Genomic DNA, 27,411 nt, shown 5'->3' on the forward strand with positions numbered 1-27,411 from the left:
AAGTTAAATTCTGTTAATTTAATTAAATTTATCAAAATTTTATGTATTATTCGTAAAAAAGATTTGATAGCCAAATTAAATAATGAATATTAATCTAATATGTATTATTTGTACAAACGATTTGATATCAACAACTGTGGCGCCAAGTTAAATTCTACTACAAAATAAAAAGTAAAACCTAAGTGATACTATCTTTATTATTTACTTAATCCAAATGGTACTGTTTTTATACAATGAAAAAATTTAATTTAAATAGAAAAATTTTTCATGTAAAAACACTTGGCGCTGCTAGATCGAGTAAGAAAAACATACACATATATACACATGCTAGATACTTTGACTCTCATTGGGGATGATTTTTATTTTTCTTATTCTTCTAGATATTCATATTTTTTAATATGATTTTGATTTTTCTTATTATAATAATATGCTTCTTATTTATGTTATTTTTCTAAATATTATATTCTTATTTTTATTTACATTCATGTTTTACTACTATACTACCATGTTATTATATCGAGATCTAGCAGCGCCAAGTGTTTTTACATGAAAAATTTTTCTATTTAAATTAAATTTTTTCATTGTATAAAAACAGTACCATTTGGATTAAGTAAATAATAAAGATAGTATCACTTAGGTTTTACTTTTTATTTTGTAGTAGAATTTAACTTGGCGCCACAGTTGTTGATATCAAATCGTTCGTACAAATAATACATATTAGATTAATATTCATTATTTAATTTGGCTATCAAATCTTTTTTACGAATAATACATAAAATTTTGATAAATTTAATTAAATTAACAGAATTTAACTTAGCGCCACAATTGTTGATTGATATCAAATCTTTTATACAGATGATAAATATATCATTAGATTTAATAAAAACATTAACAGAATTTAACTTGGCGCCACAATTGTTGATATCAAATCTTTTATACAGATGATACATATATCATTAGATTTAGTAAATTTTGTGATATAATGATTTTCATGTAATAATTTTTGAATAAGCCATTATAACTTGGGTTGGAATGTATCATATACAAAGAATTTCATCAAACAGCAAACGCAATTAGTTATCAGTTCCACGGCCGATTAAATAATTGACGTTGGTGAAACCGGCCCAAATGGTGGTTTCCATACGAGAAGCATGCACGCTTAGCGCTTTTTTTACCTTTTTTTTAAAAAGGTAAGTTTAAGTAAATAACAAGAAACAGTACACTATTTGTGTTTTATTTTTTAATTTGATAGATAGAATTTAAAAAGTTAAGATTGTAGCATCTGAATTTTAATAAATGTTATTCGAAGTTGCGTTTTTAATTTCTTTATTATCAATTTAATTATAGTATGGATATAAAAGTACAAAATAATGTTAATTGCAATTTTTAAAACTTTTTTAAATTATTTTAAGCAATTAAAATCGATAACGTCGATAACAAGCTTGAACAGTCACTTATTTATTTCTTGACTTTTAAATACATTAAATATAAATTGGAATTTGAATGTGTTTAAGAGAATAGTAGTTAGTTCATTATTAAATATGCAGTTCTTACTGTTTCAAATAATGAATAAAAAATTAATGTGAAGGTATTAGCGTTATTGCTTCTCTTGAGTTATGTAAAAAAATTATATTTATATATATAAATATTATATAGTTATATTATAGTTAATCTAACACGAATTATTTAGATAAAATAAATTCAGTCTTTTTCGATTAACTAGAACGTTAGCATTGGAATGATAATTTTGTTTTAAATATATATATATACCATATATATATAAAATAATTGTATTTTTACATCAGTGATCAGATCCAAATTATTTTGTACAATGAATTAAATTTTTTTAGATGAAACGAAATGCATTATTGGTTCAAATAGCTGCACTACTACTATTCTTTTTCACTTGAATTCCAATAAATTTGCTGTTTTCCTTCGTCGAAGACCATTCATCGATAAACTAGGCCATTTATTGATAAACCAATGATATTCGTGCGATAGCTGTTGTTCAAACAGCGTTTTATCCACGCACGTGGTTCGCATCCGCTTCAACAGTGTAACGTCTTGCCACGTGAGTAATGTATATACATACACGCTACTGTAGTAGAACTGAAGTCAGCTGGTGTCGTCAGCGCGTGTGTCTGTGTCAGCGCTCTTGCTTAGAGTATCCAATTCATGTTCCCCGTTCACTGACTCGAGCATCTTATCGACGATTTTACGTAACCGGACTTTCGGACAAACAACATGCAGCGCGAACATCGCGAAGTTGCGTCGTGACGTATCACGACGTATGCCTTGCGTGTCTTTTTGTGTCAACTTATGTCCAAAAATGCGTTCATGAACGAGCACATGGTACTGTATATCTCAAGCATTCACCGCGATAGTCTATCGCCGACTGCAGTGGACTGCAGTAACCTTTGTCAGGTTATCCTCTCGACAAAAACGTGTTCGGCGACATCTTGTGGAATAGAAAATACGGAGAAATTGATTTAAAAAATTTTCTGGCGATCGTAGATGGTTTCAAGGATGATTTTTATTTTTGGTGACCTTATTCAACGATCTTATTTATTATTTTAACTTCGAATAGATATTTCTCTCTTGAAACGTTAACTTGTGATAGAATGTATGTGCAGTTGGTAACGTGAAATATTGATCGCTTTAGTGATTTCAGTGGGAGATTTGAAAGAGTTGAGCATATCGTTAATATAATGTCGTTGTTATTGAGCGTTATTTTTCACTTTATAGATTTTTATTTTACCAAATTTTGTGAAATTTGATGTATTTTTTTCTAATTCTCCTGATAAATATTTTAATAAGTTAATCAAGTTTTTAAAAAGTTGAATATAACAAATAATTATAAATTAAACATTTTTAAACATTTTTAAAGACCGTGCTATGTGAGAAACACAATTAATAATAGAAATTAAAATGCCTTTAACGGTAAAAAATAATTATAAATCATATTTTAAAACTTCTAGATGTGTATTTTATGTATTTAATTATTTTATTAAATAGCTAGCGATTTTTGAACATTAAAAAATTGTTTTTCTTAATAAAATCTCAATATATTTTAATAAATTGTTGTAATAAAGTAATACTAACTTGTTTTATTAAAGAATTGAAAGTCTACGTTCATCAACATTAGGAAAGTTATATAGTGTTGGACTATCTGACAATTCCTATATTAAATTGCCGTTCTCAAGGAGAATACAGCGAAACCGTGAGAATACAGGTCAGGTCAAAAAACCGGTCTCTTGCTGAGTAGGTTAACTGGAAGTACTAAACTAGTTTGAGATATATTTCGAAGACATCATCAATACTTGCTCTCGCAATACAGTTTTTACGAGAACAAAACAACATTTATTTGATTGGATTTCTTATTTCATTAAAAGAAATTTTCTTAGTTAAATCAAAGATAAAAGTATATGATATTGAAATATATTAAATAAATATAAACCATAAAATTATATCTTGATTACAAATTAAGTAATTATTTGTATTTATACATAAAGATAATAGAAAATTATATCTGAGATATAAGATTAATCGCGGATTATATTTTCCAAGCGTTTTATTATTTTAAAGAAATAATTTTATCGTAGAAAAAGAGTCACAATGGAAGAGGGAAAAATAATAGACACTTTAATTTTGTTAAAAATTTATTTTGTATCGTCAGTGTTAATTACGGCGCGCAATTATGGCTATAATATATTGATGTGTCTTGTCAATAAACTTTAGGCCATCAAAGTTACATAAACATTTTTCTCGAAGTGATAATAAATAATACATTTTTCGTCCTATCTCACGTACTTTCGATTTCAGGTATTTCAGCTAGTAGCCATCAATTCGTACCGTTACATATTGACTTTAGGATCAACGCAACATTTTATCGACATTTTATCGACATCGTAGACGTTCCCATGCTTTCCCATCGTAGGCAAATTGTAGGGAAAAGGGAAACATTTTCTGTCGAAAAAAAACAATCGACTCTTATTCCAATATCAATCAATACTTGTCGATTCTTGTGAAGTACTTTCTAATGCCTTTTACACCTCTTAACACATTGTCAACGAGATATTTTTCCATTTGACGCATGCTATAGCTTAACTAATCTAGCCTTCGCTTGTTTAACATTCGAGTTATTAAAAAAATTTGAAAAATAAGTTACTTCTCTGTCGTCGAACCTAAACATGTGTGTTTTAAGGATTTTTTAAGAACTCGGTTTTCCGAATCTGCAAAAATGAAGATGTACTACACCATAAATCTCGTTGACAGCTAATGGCTAACGCCATTATTTGGACGATTAACTTTTGTGACGCTAATGGGCTTCTAGGCTGTAAAACATATAGTTGTCAGACTTATGATGTAAGAACTTACACGATTACTCCGATACGGTACGATGCACAATAATTTCGAGTAAAAGTTAACATGAATAATTTGTGTGCTCCAGTTTTACGTCAACAGTTTTGCGCGTGAAATTTATTTTAGAATAATTTAATATAAAGATATATTTAATGATCGATATATACATAACGATCAAATATAATTTATGATAAATATTTAAGAATGTTAATATTTTAATGTTTCGTATTATTTCAATTTTATTTTGATCAAAGCATGGATATCTGTTTGTTTAAATAAATTCCATATTAATGCAACGATTCTTTAAGTTTATTATACATTTATTTTACTTCTCCAAAATAATTATTCAAGCATTTATCAAAAAATTTTTAGATAATAGGAAAATGTTTATTGATGGAAAAGGAAAATTGTCGATTTTGAACATAAATGACCCGGTGCTCATTAATTAATACGTTTCGATCGAGATCTCTTTGCTTCAACAATTGACTAGCTTTGTCGATCAACATTTAATATCAACTGGATCTGCCAGCGCTGTTGAAATTCTCGCAAAAGCATAGATTCAACTTATACCTTATATCTGTTTATAGAATTATCGTATTAATCGACGGTGATTCCAGTCGAGCGTTATGTTCACCGCAGCACACATAATTGGATTGTGAAAACTAGCGTTTAATCCAATTCATGATTTGATACATTATTTTTCACACATGACATATTCAATGAATTAGTTAAATGATGTGCTCGTTAAAGACGACATTTAATCATTCGATCAAGCTAATTGATTGGACTTGTCAAAATATCTTTTATCGTGCTCTATTATTTTTTCTATAACAAATATAGCTCTTTTTTTTTACTTATCTTTCGGGAAGGATTGCCTAGGCGCAAAGAAGTTCGATATGTATATTCTGATCGAGTAAATCGAGAGCTCGTGCCGCGCCAGTAGCTGCACATCGACATAATTAACATTTATGTATACACTTTGACCAAGTTTGTACATATGCACACAAGCGCCCCATATACATACATACATATTTACATACGAATATATCGAATATATCTAATCTATAAGACATTGAATACTGCAGAACGTCAACGTTTTCATTGAACGTCGTAACACTCGGACGATCGATCGTTTCTACACAAACGTGTACTCTAGAGTCGAAGATCGCAATGTGATAATTTGATAGTTTCGATATTACTTCAGGGAATCTGGTTTTCGACAGCATGAATAAGAAAGAATTCACATTATTGCATTTTCTCTCTCTCTCTCTCTCTCTCTCTCTCTCTCTCTCTCTCATTGCGAATAAACTCTGAAATCATTTTCTGAATATCTAAAGCATTGAAATGTTGATTCAGTAAAATTCCATTCATTCTGTTGAGATATCATAAAGTATTTATCTTATTTTCATCTCTCTTGGTGTTTGCAATTGCACCAGCTGCTTTGTCGCGTTTGTTAGTCGAATCCGCATTGGTTTCTCTTTGCTCTTTTTGGGGGGACAGAGAAAATAGCTCGTTTCCTGCAGTTTATTTTTTTTTTTTGAGCAATTGCATTATATTAAGGCTTTTATTTCTGCATTTTGAATACCAAATTTCCTATTTCACATCGCGATATTTTTATGTAAAACTGGTTTTAACTAATTAAATTTACCGGTAAAATAATTAAGCGGCGATTTTAAGTGTTCTTTGCAGTTCTTTTTACGAGCTATTCAATTACTACTAAAGCAGTAATTGAATTAAATAGAATATCTTATTTGAAAGTCCTTTTAAAGGTTGCTAGAGTTGCTGGGATCGATGAGAAAAAAAAATATTACTTGTCGGTTAGTCGACGCCGTCGACGCCACAGTAACATGATGCAATTTCATTAACTTTCTGTCAGAAAGTTTGCTAGTGTAGAAAATCGTTCGTCCGATGTTTATAGTTCTCTCCTACATCCGCCCAGAGTTTACTTTTGTAATTATATGAATTTCCTTTCACGCTAGAGGTCCTTCAAAATTCTGAAATCAAAGTAGAATTGTAGCTCTGTGGATGGGCAAAGAACGGGCACCGGCATTAAGCTCATATCAATAGAAAAAGATCTTTATAATATGTGGTTTAAAATATGCATGATTTCATAAATTATTACAATGAACGTTATTATAAATTATTACAGTATCAAGATTGTAGAATATCGAGCATTATAATTACAAAGAGCAGACGAGAGTATAAAATAAAACAATTTTCTCACGTTCTTAGAGGCGGCTACAATTCAATCGTTGAGTCTAGAATACATTTATTAACTCGCCGTGGTCCCCTTCTTGTTAAAGCAAACTGTTCACACATACGAGGTTCGTTCGTCCACGGTTTCGTTGTATCAGGCTTAACCTTCTTCGATTTGCTTCTCTGATTACATACATGGGAGTCTTCTCTCTTCGTATTGACTAGAATAATGTAGAAACGTCCACTTCGTTGGACACATCGCGAGAAAAATTAGCATCGCAGTTAATTCGGAAATTATTAAAAGTAATCAAGCTGATATCTATAAATCACATGTTGTAAATAAAAGTTTCGGATCAATAATATATTGAGCCAAACGAAATGTTTTTTTTACAGCGAATTTTACGGAGAATGGTAGATATTTTATGAAATTTCATAAATTATTTTTCGTTGCTAAAGGTGGCTCGATACATTATTAGTTTCCGAGTTTTTTTTTAAACTAACATTGCACATTTTTGATGCTAAGTGTATCTATTTCTTCGAGGATGTTGGCGTTCTTATTGTCACGAGAATAAATATTTGTCCTATTAAAGCACATCATTAAGTTACAGAAAGTCTTTACCTAATGTAGACAATACATGATTTTAAATACTGTATGACTGTAATGTAAAAATTAAGAACTTTTTTCCAATTTTTTGTTGTATAAACTCTGAAAAAAAATTAAATCCGAGAAAACTGACACAACGTGAAAGAATTTGAAAACACGATTGAATGAGGAACTTCAGCTACCTTGATTTATGAAATAATTGTCCGCATACATTTAAGCTTACACATAAAAATTGACACTTGTTACTACATAATATACTTCACTTAATTAATAAGCCTACATCCTCGAAATGCTCATCTTCGAAAAAAATTTCCTACCGCTGACACGTTGCTGACCGACATCTGTTCGGGCATCGATTATCATAAACGTAATCATGGTAGAATCCATCGTTAATTAACTTTAGATTAACATTCGACAGAACTAAAGATTTCTAACACACAATCACATACATTGTAGGCATTGCTGAAGAACAATTTAAGTACGAGTGTACAAGACGATGAATTGTCGCTCTTTATGTTTCGCTAATATCCGGCATTTCGGTGCACATTTAACTCGAATTTGGCTGATGATTGCAGTTGCTAAACTTCTGTAATTACAGCAGATTTGCATAAGACGACTTAAATATGGGTATAATTAATAAAATCTTCTTATGTAGCTCGTCTTATGTAACTGATTATACATTTATAAGTTATAAAAGGTAAAGGTGCGCTTTCAAAAATGCTATTACATTTTTTTCATTAATCAACGTTGCTAATAAATGTTCCTTATGCTTTTTCGAAATGTTTGAAATAAATATCATGTCTAGCATTTTCTAATCATATATTTGCTGTGAATTAAGTTCGCAGAAAGTTTCTTAATTTTATTTGTTCTTTGGACTGTATTCAGTAATTTGTTTGTAAGATCGTTTATTTCTTCTGGCTTCATTAATTTAGAAGTAAGTATGTGATCGAAAACGTAATTGACATAAAATCCGCAACGAAATGCCAGGATTATTCCCTGTGAATGTCGATTATTCTTCATTTGTCTTGAGACTTAAAACTAGTGGCGCAATTATCCCGTTCGTCAGCAGTCGTTTATGGACGGCACACGACGACTCTAATTTGCGCACGTGTCCTGGATATTATATTGCCGTTTTGGACTTGAGTACATGGAAGAATCTTAAATAGCGCGAGAAATAATAATTGATACTTTCTATCGCCGATATGATGTGTCGTCCATCAAGAATTCTTGCTCGAACATTCCCACCTGTCAATATTATCGATTCATTAACGAGAGCGAGTAAAATAATCTAACAATTATTTCGGAAGATTTATACACGAAATAGGATAATTTAATTTCATATGAGAATATATAATATTTGCAAGAAGTTTCTCATACAAGGTTCTCTACTTTCTGCGGAAATTTTTTAACTTTCTTAAATATTTGTTTGCAACCCGAAATTAATGTTGAGTTTGTAGAAAGTTTCAATTTTCTATAGTACACTGTTCGTTAATTGAATCTTTGATCACGTTTATGAGAGAAGATCAAATTGCGAATTATTTGAAGAATTAATTTAGTTACTTTGCGCATCCATCGTAACGGAGCGATATAATTTAAATTTCCATTATCATTTTGCAAATTGTAAAAGTGCAGAAATATTATGCTAGCATTACATATACTTTTCACAGTAAAGTATTTCAATGATAAATAAGTAATATTTTGTTGTTTGTATTGACATTTTTTAAATATATATTTTATCAGTTTGATAATATATCGATTTATTAAAATAATGTTTGTTTAATTCATTTAATCGGTTTAACTTATTCTTCATCCTTTTTTAATTCTTAGAACTAGAAAAAGATGAAGAGTTAGTTAAACCAAGATTAAAATTTAACTATATATTGTTAAAAATGGGCATTAAGTCATTTACAATAGCAATTGTTTTATTAATTCAACTAATTTATTTCTGCATACGTCATTATGTAGATAATATTTTTGCTTGCATATAAAACATTTCGCACAAAGTGGAAATTTTTCTTGATAACGAGGCCTGCTCTCTCGTGCAATAAATGTCCGTTGTGCAACTGATTGTGCACGTGTCCTCACCAGTAAGCGCGTATCTGATGCGACGATATGGTTGAAAGTGTTATATAACAATTCTCTATCTATAGGAGCATTTCAATTCCGTGGCAAATTGTCGCAGTTGGATGTAGTTGCGATTTTATGTTAACAAGATATAGCTCTATATCACGATCACGGTGATAAAATTTTTAACGGTTGACGTATATATAAAATAAATAGAAGTATATGAAGCGTCTAAAAAAAGGTAGATAATAGTAAGTTACTTCTTCGTAAGAATGCTTTTTTAATATTTAGGAAGAAATATTGACATGAAACATTCCATGTATTTTAATAAACCGAAACTGATGAAACTTCAGAAAAAGCTAATAAATTAATGTCCTGTTCAATAAATTAAAAGACATTACTATAAAACAGTATTAAATTAAATTAAACGATTAATAATTGGAACCAACCAAGGTCATAATTTAAATTAAACGTTTAAAAGTGCAATATTTTTGCAAACTTTTTAACAACATGAAATTTTATGTAACATACATCACATGAATAATACAAAAAATAAATAGGTATGAGGACATTTTGAAATTACTGATTAACGTATATTTGAAAAAGTTGAAATTAGTTAAAATAGTTGCGAAGCTCACGGTGAAGTAAAATATTTGCATGTTCTGGCAGCAATTTGCGGACTATTTTGGATAGATATTCGCGATGTATTACAGGTTGTTACTTCGCCTAAGATAATAACCCTCTTTGCTTACTTTCTCCCTTCACGAATCCAAATTTATCGCGAGATTATGCGGCCGATTGTGATGCCATAACATAAATTGCATCAAACATGCATCATACGTATTCAGCAAATTGATCAGAATAAGAATACATATTCCTGAAATCTAACTATGAGATAATAATTTTTTTTTTCAAATTTTAGCGATGCTTTTCGTACTCTTATTATTTATATTTCTAAATAATTTAGTCGTAAATATTTAATTAAGACATTTAAATTCAGAAGAAAATTAGAATTATTTATATTAGAGTTTTGTTCATCTCGTTTCTACTCGTATAATAAATTTCACTTTTAAAAGAGAAGTAGATTTTAGAAAAACACTAATATATTAAATGTTTAATATGAACAATAATCAATACCAATCAGACAGCTCCGCTGCTATTGTTGATGACTGTCTTCTCCATGGCGTCAGTGTTGTTATTGGAATTCGTTTTGGTGATGTCTATCTGATTAGATTTCGTGTTGTCCCTCGGCCCGTCCAGGAAGTAAGTTATCATACTGCCCTTCCCTTTGACTTGAATCGTTCCGCGGCACGTGAGCGGATATCCTTTAGTGACCAGAATATCGCGGACCTCCTGGGTGACTTGAATCCCGTCTAACACGCCTGTAGAATCCATCCTGGAGGCTACGTTCACGGCGTTGCCCCAGATATCATATTGCGGTTTTCTGGCACCGATCACACCTGCAACCACCTGCGCAATTCGCGTTGCATATTGAGTCTCTCCCTTGAGAATCTTCGACAACTTTGCCGCGATTTTCTTTCTCGCAGCTGAGTTCGAATACTATGTGAACGAAATAATCAAAATTTGACATGTCACGAGAAAATATCGTGGAAGAACTGTGAATTTGACACAGAAATTTTAAGTTGAATCATCTTTAGAATTAAAAAAGAAATAAAATTAATATCAGGCAGCTTTTTTCAAGATGTATTAAAATTTGAGAGAAAGTAATATCAAATTTAATATATTCTTTATTTTTCAATTAATTTTAAATTGATATGTGAGATATAATTTTTTCGAGTTATTCTATCGCACAAGTTTTCAATATATTTTCAGATTCTCTCTCGTTCCGTCGCTGAATGCAATTTACAAATTATTTACAAAAGATGCAATGGTATAGCGATTTAAAATTGCTCGTTCTATGTTATTCAATATTACCGGTCCAATGTTGATGCCCACACGCATGCGAAAGTTATTAAAGCTGTGTTCATTGACATAGGCCAGCTGCTCGCGGATTCTCAGGGCGTAATCCGCCATTGCGACTATGTGCTTGTAATCCCGCATATCGCACGTGCTTTTCGTTAGGCCTAAAGCAACAAAAAAAAATTAGAGTGAACTTTGCGCGACGGCGTTGTTCCGATCGCAGTGTCCTAATTCGAGTAACGAGTCTGAGTTGTTAGGAAATTGTTAGGAAATTGCGCGAAAAATCAAGTGGGAAATTAGATCTGTCCTCGTGGAACTAGAAAAATTTTGTTACGAGAATTAAAACAGTGAATTTTGGACGCGAATTTAATTTGGAAATATATTCGGTGGTGATAACAAATAAATAAATTAAAAGTTAGTCATTGAAATGTGTAATGAAGATAAAATATTTTATCATGCTTTTACGAATTTATTGAGTATGAGTCTTCAAACCGGATAGAATAATTAAATTTAATCCAATTAATTTTGATCGACTCAGCGATTAATTGTAAATGCAGTATCGCTCTTTTCTGGAACGATATAAAAGTTGATGGCGGTTTTTGGAGATAAATCAAAGAATTGTTGAGTAACGATGCTACTAATAAGACTCCATGAGAGACATACCTGAAGCGGCCATATACGTGGCGCCTGTACTCTTGATCTTCTCGATGTACTTGAACTGTTCCTCAGCGAGTAATTCGTCGAAGTCAGCAATGATTTCGTTGAGAAGCCTGAGGCATTCCACGCCCTCGTTATTCGCTTCGAGTTCTACGTAGAATTCCGAAAAATTTGGTATCGAGGCGAACATAATGCACACAAAGTCGCATTGTTCGTGGTACAATTCCTGCGAAACAATTGACATCGTTTTGGACATGCCTATTCAGTTTTTTTTTTGTAGAATAGATTTCTTTTAATATTTTACAAGAATCTTGTTTATTTAGTCTTGCCACTTATAAATAATTATACTAATTTTCAAACACTATAATTGTTCTGATCATTTTAATTGCCTATAGACTGTTAATATACTTTTTTAATAATTTATTTTAATTATTTGGTACTTTGAGAGTAGTATTGAAATCTATTTGCAATAAATGTTATTATCATCATTATTATTTGATATCTAATTTCATGCATTAAATGTGGAATTGCTGCTGGGTAGGAGAGGACAAATTGGATAAATAGATAGATAGGACACAATTATGGGTAAATAGATAAATACTGATTGAAATTCAGTCTGGAATCTAGAAATTGAATGGTTTAACATTTAACACGTCAGTTGTCACAGGTTCGTAATTTTTGTACATCAATTGTGATTAAGGATTACTTTTAAAATTTTGAAATCTTGAAAGTAATCCTTCATTAAATTATAAATATTTGACATTACCTAAGTGATCTTTATATACGACAGCTAAGGATTATCATATTATATACTGAGAAAAAGATGTCTAAAAATATATTTATGAGAAATACATTTATTTCACTGAAATAAATATTTATTTAAATACGGGTGAAATAAAATTTTATTCTTAGCAAATAAGCTATTTATTTTATTTTTTTGCAATTAATGAGATATATTTCACAGAAATGTATATTTCGTCATCACAATCAAATTTCGTAAGTAACATTTGCTTCATAATACTTCGACGTTTTTCTCTCAGTGTAAAATTGTTTAGGATTAATGATTATTATATTTACGACTTAATTAGGAAAAGAAAGAATGGCAAAGGAAAAGCAAAGGAATAAACACTGCTTTTATGAAAATGTCGCTGTCAAGAAGCTTCTAAGAAAGCTGAAACTCAATTAACTTTATTAAGATGAACTTTAAAATATACGGTAAGACTTTGTTTTATATCCTGTTAGATTTCAAAGGAGTAATGGTAAACCAATCCCTTGAGTTAAATAATGTTTTGTTATTTTTAACTTCTGTGTGTGTCAAAATGTAAATTAATCCATTCCTTCAGTTAGTTTCGAGGTAAACAACGTCCATATTAACGTATTCATTTATTGTTAGTAAATAATAATACTAAATTTAAAATAAATTTAATTAATTTTCTTGAGTTAAATTATTTAATTCCATTTAAATTAACGATATACTGAATAGATGCAATGATGACGTATAAATGGTTAAAAGTAACTCAAATTGGATATAATTAGACACTATGAATTTAATAATATACAAGATGGGGCATTTTAATCGCCCCAGGCGAATATCTTAGAAATTAAGAGAGATACAAGAAAAAGTTTTATATGAAAGTTGTAGGTTTTCTTGGGGGAAAGGAGGTGGAAAGAACGGATTTTGGATAGGAGGCACTACCAAGGTCAGATCAGGGTCAACATGAATTTTTTAAATGGAACCTCCAATTTTTTATTGCATATTCTTGTAGCACACCTCGAGAGCTTTCCAAAACGCTATAATAAAATATTTTTTCATGAAGCACTTTTCGAGTTATAAGGTTTGCATGTTACAGTACCGCTGGCATTAGCGTTACCCACGGTATCCAACCGACGGCTAAAACATCTTGAATGTTGTTCAGGATCATGTCCTGGATAATATTTGTCAAGATCAAGGCGATTGGAGATTGTACTTCTTATTTTCATTTTTACGTAGAAATGAATTTTTAGTGCAAAAATGAAAATTAGAGGAATAACCTCCAATGACCTTGATCTTGACAAATGTTATCCAGGTCGTAATCCTGTACAAATTCAAAAAGTTTTAGCCGTCGGTCGGACACCTCGGGTAATGTTATTGCCGGCGAAACTATAACATTCAAGACTTATAACTTGAAAAGTACTTCATGAAAACATATTTTATTATAGCGTTTTGGAAAGCTCTCGAGGTGTGCTACAAGAATATCAATAAAAAGTTGGGGTTTCCATTAAAAAAATTCACCCTGACTACCCTTGATAGTGCTTCCTATCCAAAACCCGTTATCCACCTTCTTTCTCCTAAAAACTTACAACTTTCATATAAAACTTTTTCTTGTATCTCTTTTAGTTTCTGAGATATTTGCCTGGAGCGATTAAAATGTCCCACCCTGCATACATCCATCTTACAAATGTAAATTGCTGTTACAATATAATCATTTAACCTCGTTATAGGAAATGTCAAAATGTACATATTATGAAAGCGTCCCAGTTTTTATGTCTATTTTGTCTCAAGTAGGTACTTGTCACGCAAAGTATGCAGAGTACAAAAGAATCGACCAGCAATTGGGCCAAATATGTATAGGTTCTCGATGAAATGTTCAAGCTGTTTTATTTGACATACACGGAGAGAATTTTTTCTTAGAATTTACTCTGAAAATATGACAGTCGTGGGACGACATTGTATTTCGAAGAATTTTAATGTAAATCTCTCTCATCCATTAATAAAACTACAATAAAGTATAAAATAAGTTCGATCAATTTTACTGAAGTGCATGGTAAAAATCTTTAAAATATTGTATTGTACCACAACTATATACCATATTTTCAGGGTAAATTTTAAAAGAAAATTCTCTACGTGTAGAAATGACATTATGATGAATTGACATAATATTATCTTTGACATAACAATAAATAATTATATAAATAATAATTATAATTAATAACATTTATTATAGATATTTTTTACTTAGTGCATTTAAAAGATTATAAAATTATTGTGGGAGATTTCTTCGAATTTGTTTTTTTAAATAGGTAGAACTTACGTCTGAATTGACAGTAGACAGAAAATGAGCGGCCACGTGTTCCGGAAGTATATTTGCGAGCAATTTCTGGTTGTAGGCCTTCAAGTGTTCCATTTCCTCCTTCTCTTCGGTCGCTTGTAACTTCCATAGGAAATCCAATCTGTATTAGTACACAATGTATGTCAATAGTCTTCAACTATATCTGCCATGAAAAATATTTGAACAAATTACATTACGTTTTTCAGAATGTTTTATATTTTATGAAATATATTGACATGTGCGTTCTAGAATTTCTAATACGTATCATGTCACGTATTTTAAAAAATTGTAATTGGCAGATTTTTGTATAAATCTGCACGTAACAATATCTTTTTAATAGTAAAACGTATTTGCTTTAATTAGGTTTCGATGTGTCAATATATTCATGAAATATCCCGAATACTTGCGTCTCTATACATATACGCGGCTTATGCTTCGACTATGAAATTATTCTGCGAAAATCAGTTCATGAGATTGCCGATCCGCGACATTGTTCGCGACGAGATGAACGCTTTCGTGGGAAATTCCACGAAGGCTTCAAAGATTTCGAACGTGCAAGTTCAGGATGTATTTACGAGCTGACGATGCGTAAGTTTCGGGAAGTAAAATGTTAAAGTGTAAGCATGTTCGACCTGTAGGTCGCCTCTGTGTGCTGGGAATGTGCCACTAGGCAGGCCATGAAGAAAACCACTAGTACACCCGCCAACCATCTTCCAGCGGGCTCTACGTCGTCCTCATTTAGTGCCTGATAAATGCTGACCCCGAGATAACAAGCCACAACAATGCTCAATACGGCTACTTTAAAGACCGACGTTAGGATCTGATACACCGCGCAGGTTACCATCACCAGCATCACCAGAACCGGAAACAACTGCAATCAGTTGCGGAGTGTCAGTCTGTGAATTCTTGTAATTTCGTGAAAATCGCTCTCTGTATCACGTCCGTGCTAAAAGTCTTCTTTTTAACGTCACGGAATTGTACGAGACCGACGAATACGTTCTTTAATTACAACATAACAGTTTTTTAAATTTGTAATTATTTTAACTTTTTCGTCAATGCACATATTGGTACTCGATTATTTATATTAAATTTTAAACAGCAAAAATTTTTATATTTTTGTGTAAATTTCATTATGATGCTTCAAAAACTTTACTTTTTGCACAACAAAAAACTGCAGTTTTGTATAGATTTTATCTCGTTTTATTTTTACATTTTTTTGTGGGAACCTTCTAAAACACGATAGTGAAAAGGTGAAAAATTGTGCACAAGAAGAGTTCGCGGAAGAGTTAACAGAAGAGTTAACTGCATAAAATTTAATATTAATTTTGCATGAATTCTACTGGTATTTTATATAAAAGATTATGGGTTCGTTAGACTTGCACAGCTTTTTCAGCTGTGAGATCACAAGTGTAGTCTCTTCTTTTGAAGTAACTCTGATTTTTTCTTATTATTCGCGTTTCTTTCACAACGGCTTCGCGAATTTGAGTGAAGACTCGATTAATCATTGTCTGTCTATTTAACGCCGATATCATATATAACTTACGTCACAGAAAAGAATATAATCGCAAATGCCGGGGGCATCGATATTCTTCGTCGGTACTCTCATTACGCTGGGATGCTCATCCGGCGATTCCTCGGCGAAAGGCAACGAGTTATTGTTGAGGCAAGTCTCACTTCCGGTTAGCGTGATCTGCAGCGAAACGACAAAAATTCGGTCGTTTACTATTTTACTACGAGAATGTAAAACATTCGATCGCTCGCAGTATATAAATGCACAATCCGTTCGTGGACCGATATTTTTTCCGTCCGTTTGTGATTTAATTGTGAACGTTCATGGTAACTTTATTATTCCGCAGCGTGTATGATTAATCGCAGTATCGATGCTCGCGTTCGATTTATCGCTAAAAGTTTTGGCACAGCAGACTCTAATTTATATCGCGTTATAGTTTTAATATGAGTTTTTCGAAGCAAACGGTGAGACCGATTATTGGATTAAAAAATTGAAAATGAAAGAGAGAGAAAGAGGAAAGCATGTGCTGAAAGCTTTATTCGCGAATAAATCATTTGTTTAATATTACGTGATTAATGTCTTATAGGACTAATGGATTTTATATCTCCTGGATTTTATGTCTCCGGTTTCTCGAATATTAAATTTTTGAATTATTGAATTTGTGTAAATGTTACATTTGTCAGCTTGAATATTTCTTAAGTTTTGATATTCATTGTTTTTCAATAATCTAAAAAATGATAAACTAATGCAAATTTTTTACATATATATTTGAAGAAGTTATTGTTGTCGTGATGCACGAGAAATGTTTAGATAGTCTCATAGATAGTGTACTAACATAAAACACAAACAATAACTGCATTAAGCTTCGATTACTCACCAGTGGCGATAATACCGTGATGAACGTTAGAAACACGACGATGGATGCGATGCTCTGCGCGATGATGCGATTCTCAAAGATCTGTAACGCCATGCTTCTCACCCATTTTGGCACCTTCTGTGAAACGCGCACAATTAAGGCAAAAGCGATAAATAAAGTATTAATCGATTGTTGTATCATTTATGGAAAATTCATGGCAATGTATATAATCGCGCGAATGGATACGACATATTGTCTCTAAATTTCTTGAAGTACAATCTCATACACACACACACACACACTCCAAAAGAGTTAAAATACTGCCACTATTGAAAAAGAGTGAAAAATTTGCACTCTTGAATAAGAGTGGTAGATTTTCACTTTGTTTTTTAGAGAGATTCGTTTCAAAGGAAAAAAATTCACTCCTTTTTTGCTGATTGTTGTGACATTTATAAAAAACAATTGCTCTCTCTACTTATAGATAAAATTGCTTTCTAAACTTCTTGGAGTGAAATCTCACTCCAAAAGAGTGAAAATCTACCACTCTTATTTAAGAGTGCAAAGTTTTCATTCTCTTTCAATAGTGGCAGTATTTTAATTCTTTAATTTCGAGTGAGATTTCACTCCAAGAAGTTTAGAGAGCAATTTTATTTATAAGTAGAGAGAGCAATTGTTTTTCATAAATGACACAACAATCAGCTGGTATTTGTTCTACCGTGTGCTTTTAATCCTTATTCACTTGGCTCTAAATTACTAATTAAATAAAGGGATAATTAAAGGTTACGATTCCCAGGATCATCGGGAGAGATTAATGGATGCGCTATGACCAGAATCGCTAGTTTCGGCAGTGACCTGGAAGCTTGCCACCTGGTCAGGGTCAAAAAGAAATGGCTCTTTCCCAGAGAGTTTTGACTCGACGTTGTACGTGACGTATCGCGCGATTTATTCAAATTGCGTTTATATAGATAGATGTACAACTTTATATAATAGCCACCAGGGAAAAAAAGACAATAATTGCTATTACTAATATCTAATTCTACAATCCCGAAGGAAGAGCGAAAATTCATAATACACTTATTCGGATACATTCTCGAGAGAATGTATACCGAAAAAAAATTTACTAAATCTTAATATATATTTCTTTGAATAATACTAAGTAAACATGTTTACTTACAATAAATAAATATTTATTCAATAAAAAAATGATAGTTAAATTAGGTAATTAGATTCTTCGGATTTGTCCATTTTCAATCAGACATTTTTTCAGTGTATTCAAACAAATATTTATTAAAATTTAATATTTTTTTCAGTGTATCACACCTGTGACTTCTTACCTCGTTTTTTTCCGCCAATAAAATGCCATTCACGAGGGCTATCACCAGCACACTAATCGCCGTGCAAACATAGAAGTATACGCTCCTAGGAAGACAAAAGAGACATTTTAACGTGCTTTTCCACGAGCTACTTTTGCGAGAAATTTTTCGAATGTCATCAGATTTATACCGTCTTACTCGCTAACTTACCGAACGATTTTCGTGAAAGTACCCATAAATATTAGAACGAAAGACAATTCGATGTCAGTAAAGTACGAGTATTTTACACATCGGGTCTCGAGAGTATAGTAAAAGGAAGATACCACTGCCGCTATATAGAAGGTAGGATTTATTGGTACGTGTATTTACCCGGCGAGGGTGATGGCTATTGCGACCACAACGACCATGTAGACGAAACCGGAGCACACAAAATAAGCCGAGAGCATCCTGTCCCTCTCGCGCGAGTACTGCAACAGGTTATTAAAACAATTGCAATATCGCATATTGCTTCTACGTTTTCATACGAGATGTTTACTGCTAACAGATGCAGTGTTTTTAATCACATTATCAGTTGTTGGACAATTTTGTAGACAATTTTGACGTGATCTTTTTTCTTGATGAGAAAATGTAATATTTTGTTCAATCAATGACGACACAATTCTATTCAATCAATGACATACAGTTCAATTACGTGGAATCCGGAATAACTCAAATACACGTTTAAGCAAATTAACCAAAATTAAATTCAAACGATCTTCTATTAACATGAATTACTGCGTAGTTTGGTCACACTCAATTGTATACATGGACAGTTCAGTACGCAATTACAGCTCGTATTTCGCGTATTATTACAATTAAATTAATTAAATCTCTAAATTCGAGAAAGATCATTCATATAAAAAACAATGTTAAAATATTTTAAATAGAACTTTTATTGCACAGAAGTTGGATAATCATTTTAATGAACACTATCGCGTTCACACTTAAATGTGAAATAAAATTACAATTTTATATTAAGATTTATTTTATCAAATAATATGAAACTATTCGAAAACTATTAGAAGCTATTAGACGAAATAAATTTATAACTGTAATTGGTTCATGACAAATTCAATATATTACGATAATTTATGCTCTTTTTGATTTTACTATAAGTATATTACTTATCTTGTAATGTAACTTGTTACCTTTTCTTCGACATCCGGTCTTCGAAACGTTAATATAAACGGCGTACAATGTTCTGCTCTTAATCGATCTATACTTCTAGCATCTATCGCTCTCATTAGGTACTCGTTTACTTCATCTTCAGGATCTTTTTCGCCCTCGATGGTTTCACCGAAACCTAATCTATTGAAACATATGCATCAAGTATTATCCAATTGAAAAATACGTAAAGTTTACTCGATGATTTTCATTTGTGATATAAATTATTCCAATATAATGTTTGTGACGATTTAATTATTTTAATCGACTTATTATTACAATAAAAGTAGGATTTTTATTTTACGATATAACTGAAAAATATGTAGGGCTCTGAGAATAAATCAACTAAAAGGGGATAAAAAAGCCAATTAAGAGCCTACGCGGTTGTTGATGCGCAAAGTTATTTCTTATTTAGGTATTTACTCGTCGAAAACAATCGTTTCAACCGACGTTTTCGGTCCTTTTCAATGCGAAAATATATATTAATTAATTAAATAAATTATACACTATAAATTACGGAATACATAATGTTATTAATTAAGTTAATTTGTCACAAATACAAAAGTAAAGTTAAAGTAAGTTAAAGTACAAAAGTACGAAACATATATCCGGGGTCATTTTGTTACCGCAATGGAGTTAGTAGTTACAAAGTGAGACGCAAATTCAGATATGACAGTGGTCAGTTACGTAATTACAGTTGTGTAATTACAGTTTCAACGTTTATAAGATATAGACATAATATTAATTTCACTCATTAGGTTTTCACTTTGACACATAATTTATTAGAACATCACAATAGCCCACAAAGGACACCACAATAGCCCACAAAGGACATCTCGATTTGTAACAAGTTAGTGAAAATCCTTGATATTAATAAAAGTTGACAGCATAAGATGTAAATTAAGAAAAAAAGGCAAGACCGTATAATATAGATTGTAGGTTCCAAGAAATTTGATATTATAGTGCACGGTAAAAGTTCTGGAACGGCTAATATCTCAAAAAATATTGATTTATCAAAAAAATGTTTGAAACAAAAGTAATAGGGTTTTAAAAAGTTATCAGATAATGATATTAATTGGACCTTAGAATGAAATTTGATAGAATTGGAAAGTGCTTTTAAAGTCATTACAAAAATCTTAAACGGAACTCCTTATTTTTCATATCTTTATAGCCGATGTTGAGACGTTTCCAGAACACTGGTTACAAACCTTTTCTTCATAAGAACTTTCCGAGTTATGGGATTTGAAAGTTACAGTACCGCCGGCATTAGCATTAAATTTCTTGGAACCTACGACCTATATGGTCTTGTTTTTTTTCTTAATTTATATCTTATGCTATCAACTCTTACTGATATCAAGGATTTTCACTAAGTTGTTGTACAAACCGAGATGGTCCCTTGTCAGCTTGAATCATTATTTTATCAGAACGAGTGGTGTTACACATTAGACAATCTGCCAACTGACCACTGTCACATCTTGACTTGCGTCTCACTTTTGTAACTACTGACTCCATTGCGGTAACAAAATGACTTCAGATATATGTTTAGTACTTTTGTATTTTAATTTGTGACAAATTGACTTAAATATTATCCATTCCGTAATTTATATAGTGTATAATTTATTATTTAATTAATTAATGTTTTCTCATTAAGAAGGACCGAAAACGTCGGTTGAAACGTATGCGGATTATTCTCGATGAGTAAATAAATAACTTTGCTCATCCACAACCGCATAGGCTCTTAATTGGTTTTTTATCCCCTTTTAGTTGATTTTTATTTTATTTATTGCTTATTTTTTAGGGTAGACTGATTTATATTACATTTGTTTGTAAATTAAAAGTATATAATAGTAATACAAAAATATAACAGTTATAATTGTTTTTTAATTTATTAGAAAACGATCTTAAATTACCACAGAATTATGTAACATTTGAGTATTTCGTAATGATGGCAATTTTCGGACATTATTTAAACGATGAGACATAATATCATGACATTTTAAATGTCAAGGATTAAGAAATTAAGCACCAATAGGAGTTCTTACTTGGTTTGTTTTCCATGTTGCGAACCATGACCCATAACTCTCATTTCTTTAGATACATTACTATTTGCTGGGAAAGTTTTTCGCATTCCAGAATTAGTTATGTTGTCCTTAAATGTGTCTCCCGGGACAATCAAGTAGGTTCTGATATTATGGTCTTTTAAGTACGCGTTCCTCTCACCCCCGCGACCTTCCTCGACTTCATAATACTCGCCCAAGCAATCTAAAGTCTCTTTCGTGATGTGCACACGTCTGCGAAATATCATACCTTTCATTAAATATTAACTTCGTCGTAACAACTCATCAATATTAAGAAAATGTCTTTTAACAAGGATAATTTGTTTGCGATATGGTTTTTTATTTAAGATTACGCATTTAACGAACCGAAAAGTTTTATATGAATTGGAGTAAAACAAATAGAAATTATGTAAGTATATCGACGTAATTTATCACCGTCAATCGAGACTAACTTAAAGAGGACAAGTCAGTCAAGAACTAACAAACCTCGAGCAAAATTGTTTGTACTCACCCGGGTATACCTCCGCTTTCCATGTAATTGGCTAGAGTCACGTCGTTGCTCCAAACATCAAACTGCCATTTTCTTAGACCAAGAACCCCGCAGTGAACTCGGCCCGTATGGATACCGACTCTCATATTCACGTTTACGGCCATTACCTCGCGTACCAATCTACGGAGATACGGACGTGAGAATTTATTGTTTCTCCTATCATTAGACCGTGTAAGATGAATAACTGTATCTTTTGAGTTTGTGACAACAAACAAGCAAACTTTTTTGTCATTAAGTGTACTTAGTGATTACTTAGGTATTCGAAGCCTTCAACTATTGGAAAAGTTATGAAGTACTTTCGTTATTAATGGAAATAAGAAGAAAACATTTATAAGTAATAAATATATATAAATGTTGACTTTTTCGATTAAAGTTAGCCAATAATTGCTCTTTCAGTTACAATGATTTGCTCTTCAATATTTTTTTATTTTTTATTATTTGGTTTCCGCATTTATTTGTAAAAATTTGTCGTATAAATACTTAAAAACGAATGTTAAATTTTGCACGCGGATAACTGTTCCGATCGTGGATGAAACAGTTTCCCGGCAAGTTCGATTAGAAGAAACATATGGCGAAGTTTAAGACGAGATTATCGAATTGAAATTTAAACACTCGTGAAGGATTTATCTGCATACAGTGACCTGTGGATACTAGGAGTCTTTCATAACGATGCGAATCTCAGTCGCGGTCTCCGAGGAAATCTTCTCTTTGACGAAACACATTTTATGAAAACACGAAACGAACCAAATATGAGATATATAGCGCACGGATACTCCGTCGGAAGTTCTGTGGTCGTTTTGTGGATCTAAACGAAAGCATCTTTATTGCTCGGATGTTACTTTGATCTGTTAGTTCATATCTTTCCTATCCTTTTCCATTTCCCTCTCTCTTCATTTCTTTATATTTATCTATCTCTCTTCCTCGGCAGCTTTTGAGATTCTATCTTCAGTTATTTTTATTTTATATTTCCTTTGTACGTTATCAAACGAACTATGAGGATAAAAAGGAGTATTACATAGATCTTTGATGTTGCTGATGGAACATGTGATAGATTTATTTTGCTATTTTATAATTTTTAATGTAGATACATTTCGAATCATGACATAGATCTCAATTATGCTTTAGCTATTTATTATCATATATATTGGTTTTAAAGAGCGACATGTATATGAAACAATATTTTTCTTTGACAACAAAATATATAATAAAAGCTTGACAAAGCTATTGCGTGAGAAATGAAGAAATGTACGGACTTACGTTATTGCATCGATCATGTCCAATCCCATTTCTACGCAACAGTGAGCGTGATCTGGCCGTGGCTCCGGAAGTCCAGAAACGCAATAATAACAGTCTCCGAGGAGCTTTATCCTGAGGCAGTGGTGCTCAGCAGCTAGCCTGTCAAACCTGCGGAATATTTATCAAAATTCAACGTACGTAATGATTTATGATATCGAGAAAACCTAACTATCGAGAATGGAGTTTTGCCTCAGAGAGTAATGCTTTTCTCGTGGAAATATTACGCAGATCTTTGGCTGTCGCAATCAAAGTTATTTTCGCGGATATCAGTTTCGTAACACACAATTTAAGTATAGAAATACTCGCTATTTTCCCTCATGTAACTCCACACTCCTCATGTAACTTTTGTAATATATTTTCCTATACTGTATTCTGAAAAATATAATTGTGGATTTAACACCATGCGATCTATATAATTCTCATTGTATTGATGTTAATATTATAGTGTGAATTTAAAACTGATGTTTGTACCATCATAGTGTGGATTTTCAAACCCACATGATGTTAAATCCACATCATCTTGGTATTAATATTAACAACTTAATGAGAATTACGTAGATACTGCATGTTAATCCACCAATATTTATTAGGATGTAGGCACACTACATATGCAACTTTTCCATTTTTGTTATACGTATTTTGTTGTTGATTTTCTTTACTAAAGTTTTAATTTAATTTCTAACTAAATATCTAATGTTACTACTATCCTTGTTTGACATTAACACTTAATCGAATTATGTGCGGTAAATGCGATATCGTGTTAAATTAATTTGAAACGACAGAGAGATGACGCGTCAACAAAAGTAAGGACACTAATAAACCGTGAGATAATCGGTTTATTCAGATTAGATATTCAGTAACGTCGCGTTCCGCGCGGTGCATATTATACGAAATTAATTCAGAGCGCCAGAAGGGCGATATTAATATTTCGCGCGTACCCAAATCCCCATAACGCGTAACGTGTATTATGTTAATCTAGTTTAGTGATACGTAGGAAATAACAGTCCCGATGGGTACGTACGACTCAAATAGTAATTAAATCACTCAATTATTAACGCATTATCATTAAATCTTTGAGAGGTAATATAATAGTCTATTTTAATATTGATATTGAAATATTACCGTGTTACATAATATCAATCCACTTAAGCACCACACAAAATATATGTAATTGACAAAATATATCTTGTATATTCGATGGTTAGTTTGCTAATTCGATTTGCCTAATTCCAGGATATATAGATATATGCGACATAATTTTTTAATGATATTAAATCGCGGAATTATCATTTCATATTTTTCACGGAGGTTCAACGATATTTAAACGTTGATCTTTTGTGTTCCTCATTTTCTTTTTTGAGCATTTTTTTCGAAAGGGATATTTCTGTCTTCTCTCGTAAAGATGAAAGTGTTACATTCGCAAAATCCCGGAAAGTGATCTTCGCTGTACTGATATATGAAAGCTGGCATCATCGCGAGGAATGAAAGCGGCCTTTATGACCTCTTAGCAAATCCCTCTTGGTAGTAGGATAAGTACACCCTATTGACCCGAAAAGTCACTAAAGACGCGGATCCATAACTGTCAAAAGACTCGAGCGTTGATAGAACATAAGGAATACGAGTAAAGCTTTAAGAGTTAAGAGGGTTTAGAAACTCTTGATACAAATGCAGTAGATTGACAATGTTCATCCGAGATAAAGAACGAAACTTCAGTAAATATATAGACTTAACAATTAATTTAATGTTCATAAAATATTATTTTATCAATATAGTTTTTCTATGAATTTAAAAATACTTTATATTATTGAAGTCCAACATCAAATTTATCTTTCTGTAAGTAAAAATAATTAAGCAAAGTTTTCGATATATTAATTTAGTTTTATATAATGTGTACGTAGTTCACGAAACGTAAATACATTTTAATGTCAAACTGATGTCAAATTGACAAAGCGCAATCTGTCCGCGAGATTTCAAAAGGGATTTATATTCGTTGAAGTACAAAAGATTCTGTGTGGGGTCGGAGGAATAAGAATATTTACAAGACATAAGAGATCAGAGACAACAGGATTGCATTGAGAGAAGGAAACTGAAAGAAATTGATATTTTGATCGAGTCGAACAGGTGGAAACATATGTATACCACGGACACAATAATCCGTTATGCTTCTAAACGTTTTCTGAATAAAATAAATAAAAATAGAAAAGAGGATTTGAATGCATGATTGTGATAGAATAGCTTGGCGAGTTTCTTGAGATTTATCGACCGTATTTTTAAAATTTTATTCATTTTAATACGCGTTGATTTTATTATACTTTTTGTACGGATTTAGTATTAAAAATATTTCTTTTATTTTAGCATCATTTCTTACCGTGCAAAAAGTTCGTTGAGCAATCTAACGAGCTCTTCGGCAGTGCATTGATCGGAGAGCGAGGTAAATCCACAAATATCGGCGAATAAAATGCTGAAATGTTTAATAATAAAATCAGTTATTTCAGTTAAGTTAATTTTCGAATTAACTTTTGATACAAACAGTTTCTAAATAAGCACTGTTGTCAATAGTTCTGTAATTACTTTGCCTCAAACGGGAAAATGTCGCGTTAAACATTTGGGAAAGGGAAAATTAGGGACGAAAAATTATCACAAGTTCGTGGAAATTCTAAAGTTAAATGAACATGACATTTGCTCTTTGCGAATTAAGTTAGATTGATCTGAGTTTGGTGAGACGTCTAACACGAGAGATTGGATGTAACATCTCAACCCACTTCAAACCAATCCAGAATTCTCTCTATGCAACCACGTGTGCTTATCATGTTGCGTGCACTGTACCGTGATAAATCGCCAAGTTTGAAGCATCTGGCGTTACTGCATTATGAGACGATCAAGCTCATATCATCTCATACATACTGCATAATGCGCTTACGATAGTGCATAATTATTTGTATCTATTCTAATAATAATCTCAGTGTGATACAATATTGTAATAATGATGTAAATTGTACTAAAATATATGGAAAGAATGATTTTGCTGAAAAAGATACACTGAGAAAAAAATTGTTGACTAATTATTAATAATTTAGCTCGTCTTTATTTCTTTTGAAGAAGAATGTATATATTTAAGTAAATTAAATATATTATATTTAATTTACGTTTATTTTTACCAATGTATTATAGATTAATTTAACTTCAATTTTGGTTTAATTTACTCTTTGTTCTTTTTTAATTTTTAGAACTAGAAAAAGATAAAGAGTAAGTTTACGTTTTGTTTTTTTTCTAATTTTTAGATCTATACGAAGAGAATGTTTTTAGAATTTACTCTGAAAATATGACAATCGTGGGACAACATTGTATCTCGAAGAATTTTTTTAATGTAAATCTCTCATTCATTAATATAAAACTACAATATAAAGTATAAAATAAGTTTAATCAATTTTACTGAAGTGCATGGTAAAAATCTTTAAAACATTGTATTGTATACTGTAAAAAATACTCAGAATGGACACAACTAAATCTGAGGGTTGCGCGATTTGAGTTAAGCGAAGTGTAATCAAATGGTCAAACCATTAATCATTTTCATGCACTTCTTGTCACATCATGGCGATAAACATTTTTTTCAGAGTGGTTACTAATTAATGGAATCTATATACAGGGTGTTTCCAAATTAAATCGCAAAACTTCGGGAGCGTGTAGAGGAGTAAAAAACTAAGAAAAAAAGTCCTATAGACATATGCTCGTTT

General features: G+C 31.6%; 2 protein-coding genes across 2 annotated transcripts in view; both read right to left on the bottom strand.

Moving 5' to 3' along the window:
- Window positions 1–2,380, bottom strand: part of LOC108722121 (proton-coupled folate transporter) — a 14,905-nt gene extending 12,525 nt beyond the window's left edge. The window contains exon 1 of the mRNA XM_018447064.1: window positions 2,093–2,380. The gene's annotated coding sequence lies outside the window, so the exon portion shown is untranslated. The remainder of the gene's footprint in view (window positions 1–2,092) is intronic.
- Window positions 2,381–7,368: 4,988 nt separating this feature from the next.
- Window positions 7,369–27,411, bottom strand: part of LOC108722120 (adenylate cyclase type 6) — a 112,852-nt gene continuing 92,809 nt past the window's right edge. The window contains exons 9-23 of the mRNA XM_018447061.1: window positions 26,046–26,138; window positions 23,639–23,785; window positions 22,343–22,501; window positions 21,817–22,065; window positions 19,759–19,918; window positions 18,941–19,038; window positions 18,593–18,677; window positions 17,280–17,396; window positions 16,436–16,582; window positions 15,525–15,763; window positions 14,875–15,013; window positions 11,810–12,029; window positions 11,162–11,310; window positions 10,364–10,696; window positions 7,369–8,407 (exon numbers count right to left, since the gene is read on the bottom strand). Of these exons, the coding sequence (XP_018302563.1) occupies window positions 10,367–10,696; window positions 11,162–11,310; window positions 11,810–12,029; window positions 14,875–15,013; window positions 15,525–15,763; window positions 16,436–16,582; window positions 17,280–17,396; window positions 18,593–18,677; window positions 18,941–19,038; window positions 19,759–19,918; window positions 21,817–22,065; window positions 22,343–22,501; window positions 23,639–23,785; window positions 26,046–26,138 (2,332 nt within the window). The 3' untranslated portion in view covers window positions 7,369–8,407; window positions 10,364–10,366. The remainder of the gene's footprint in view (window positions 8,408–10,363; window positions 10,697–11,161; window positions 11,311–11,809; window positions 12,030–14,874; window positions 15,014–15,524; window positions 15,764–16,435; window positions 16,583–17,279; window positions 17,397–18,592; window positions 18,678–18,940; window positions 19,039–19,758; window positions 19,919–21,816; window positions 22,066–22,342; window positions 22,502–23,638; window positions 23,786–26,045; window positions 26,139–27,411) is intronic.

This window comes from Mycetomoellerius zeteki, unplaced genomic scaffold, assembly GCF_001594055.1.
Source record: "Mycetomoellerius zeteki isolate Tzet28-1 unplaced genomic scaffold, Tzet1.0 scaffold197, whole genome shotgun sequence".
NCBI classification, from domain to species: domain Eukaryota; kingdom Metazoa; phylum Arthropoda; class Insecta; order Hymenoptera; family Formicidae; genus Mycetomoellerius; species Mycetomoellerius zeteki.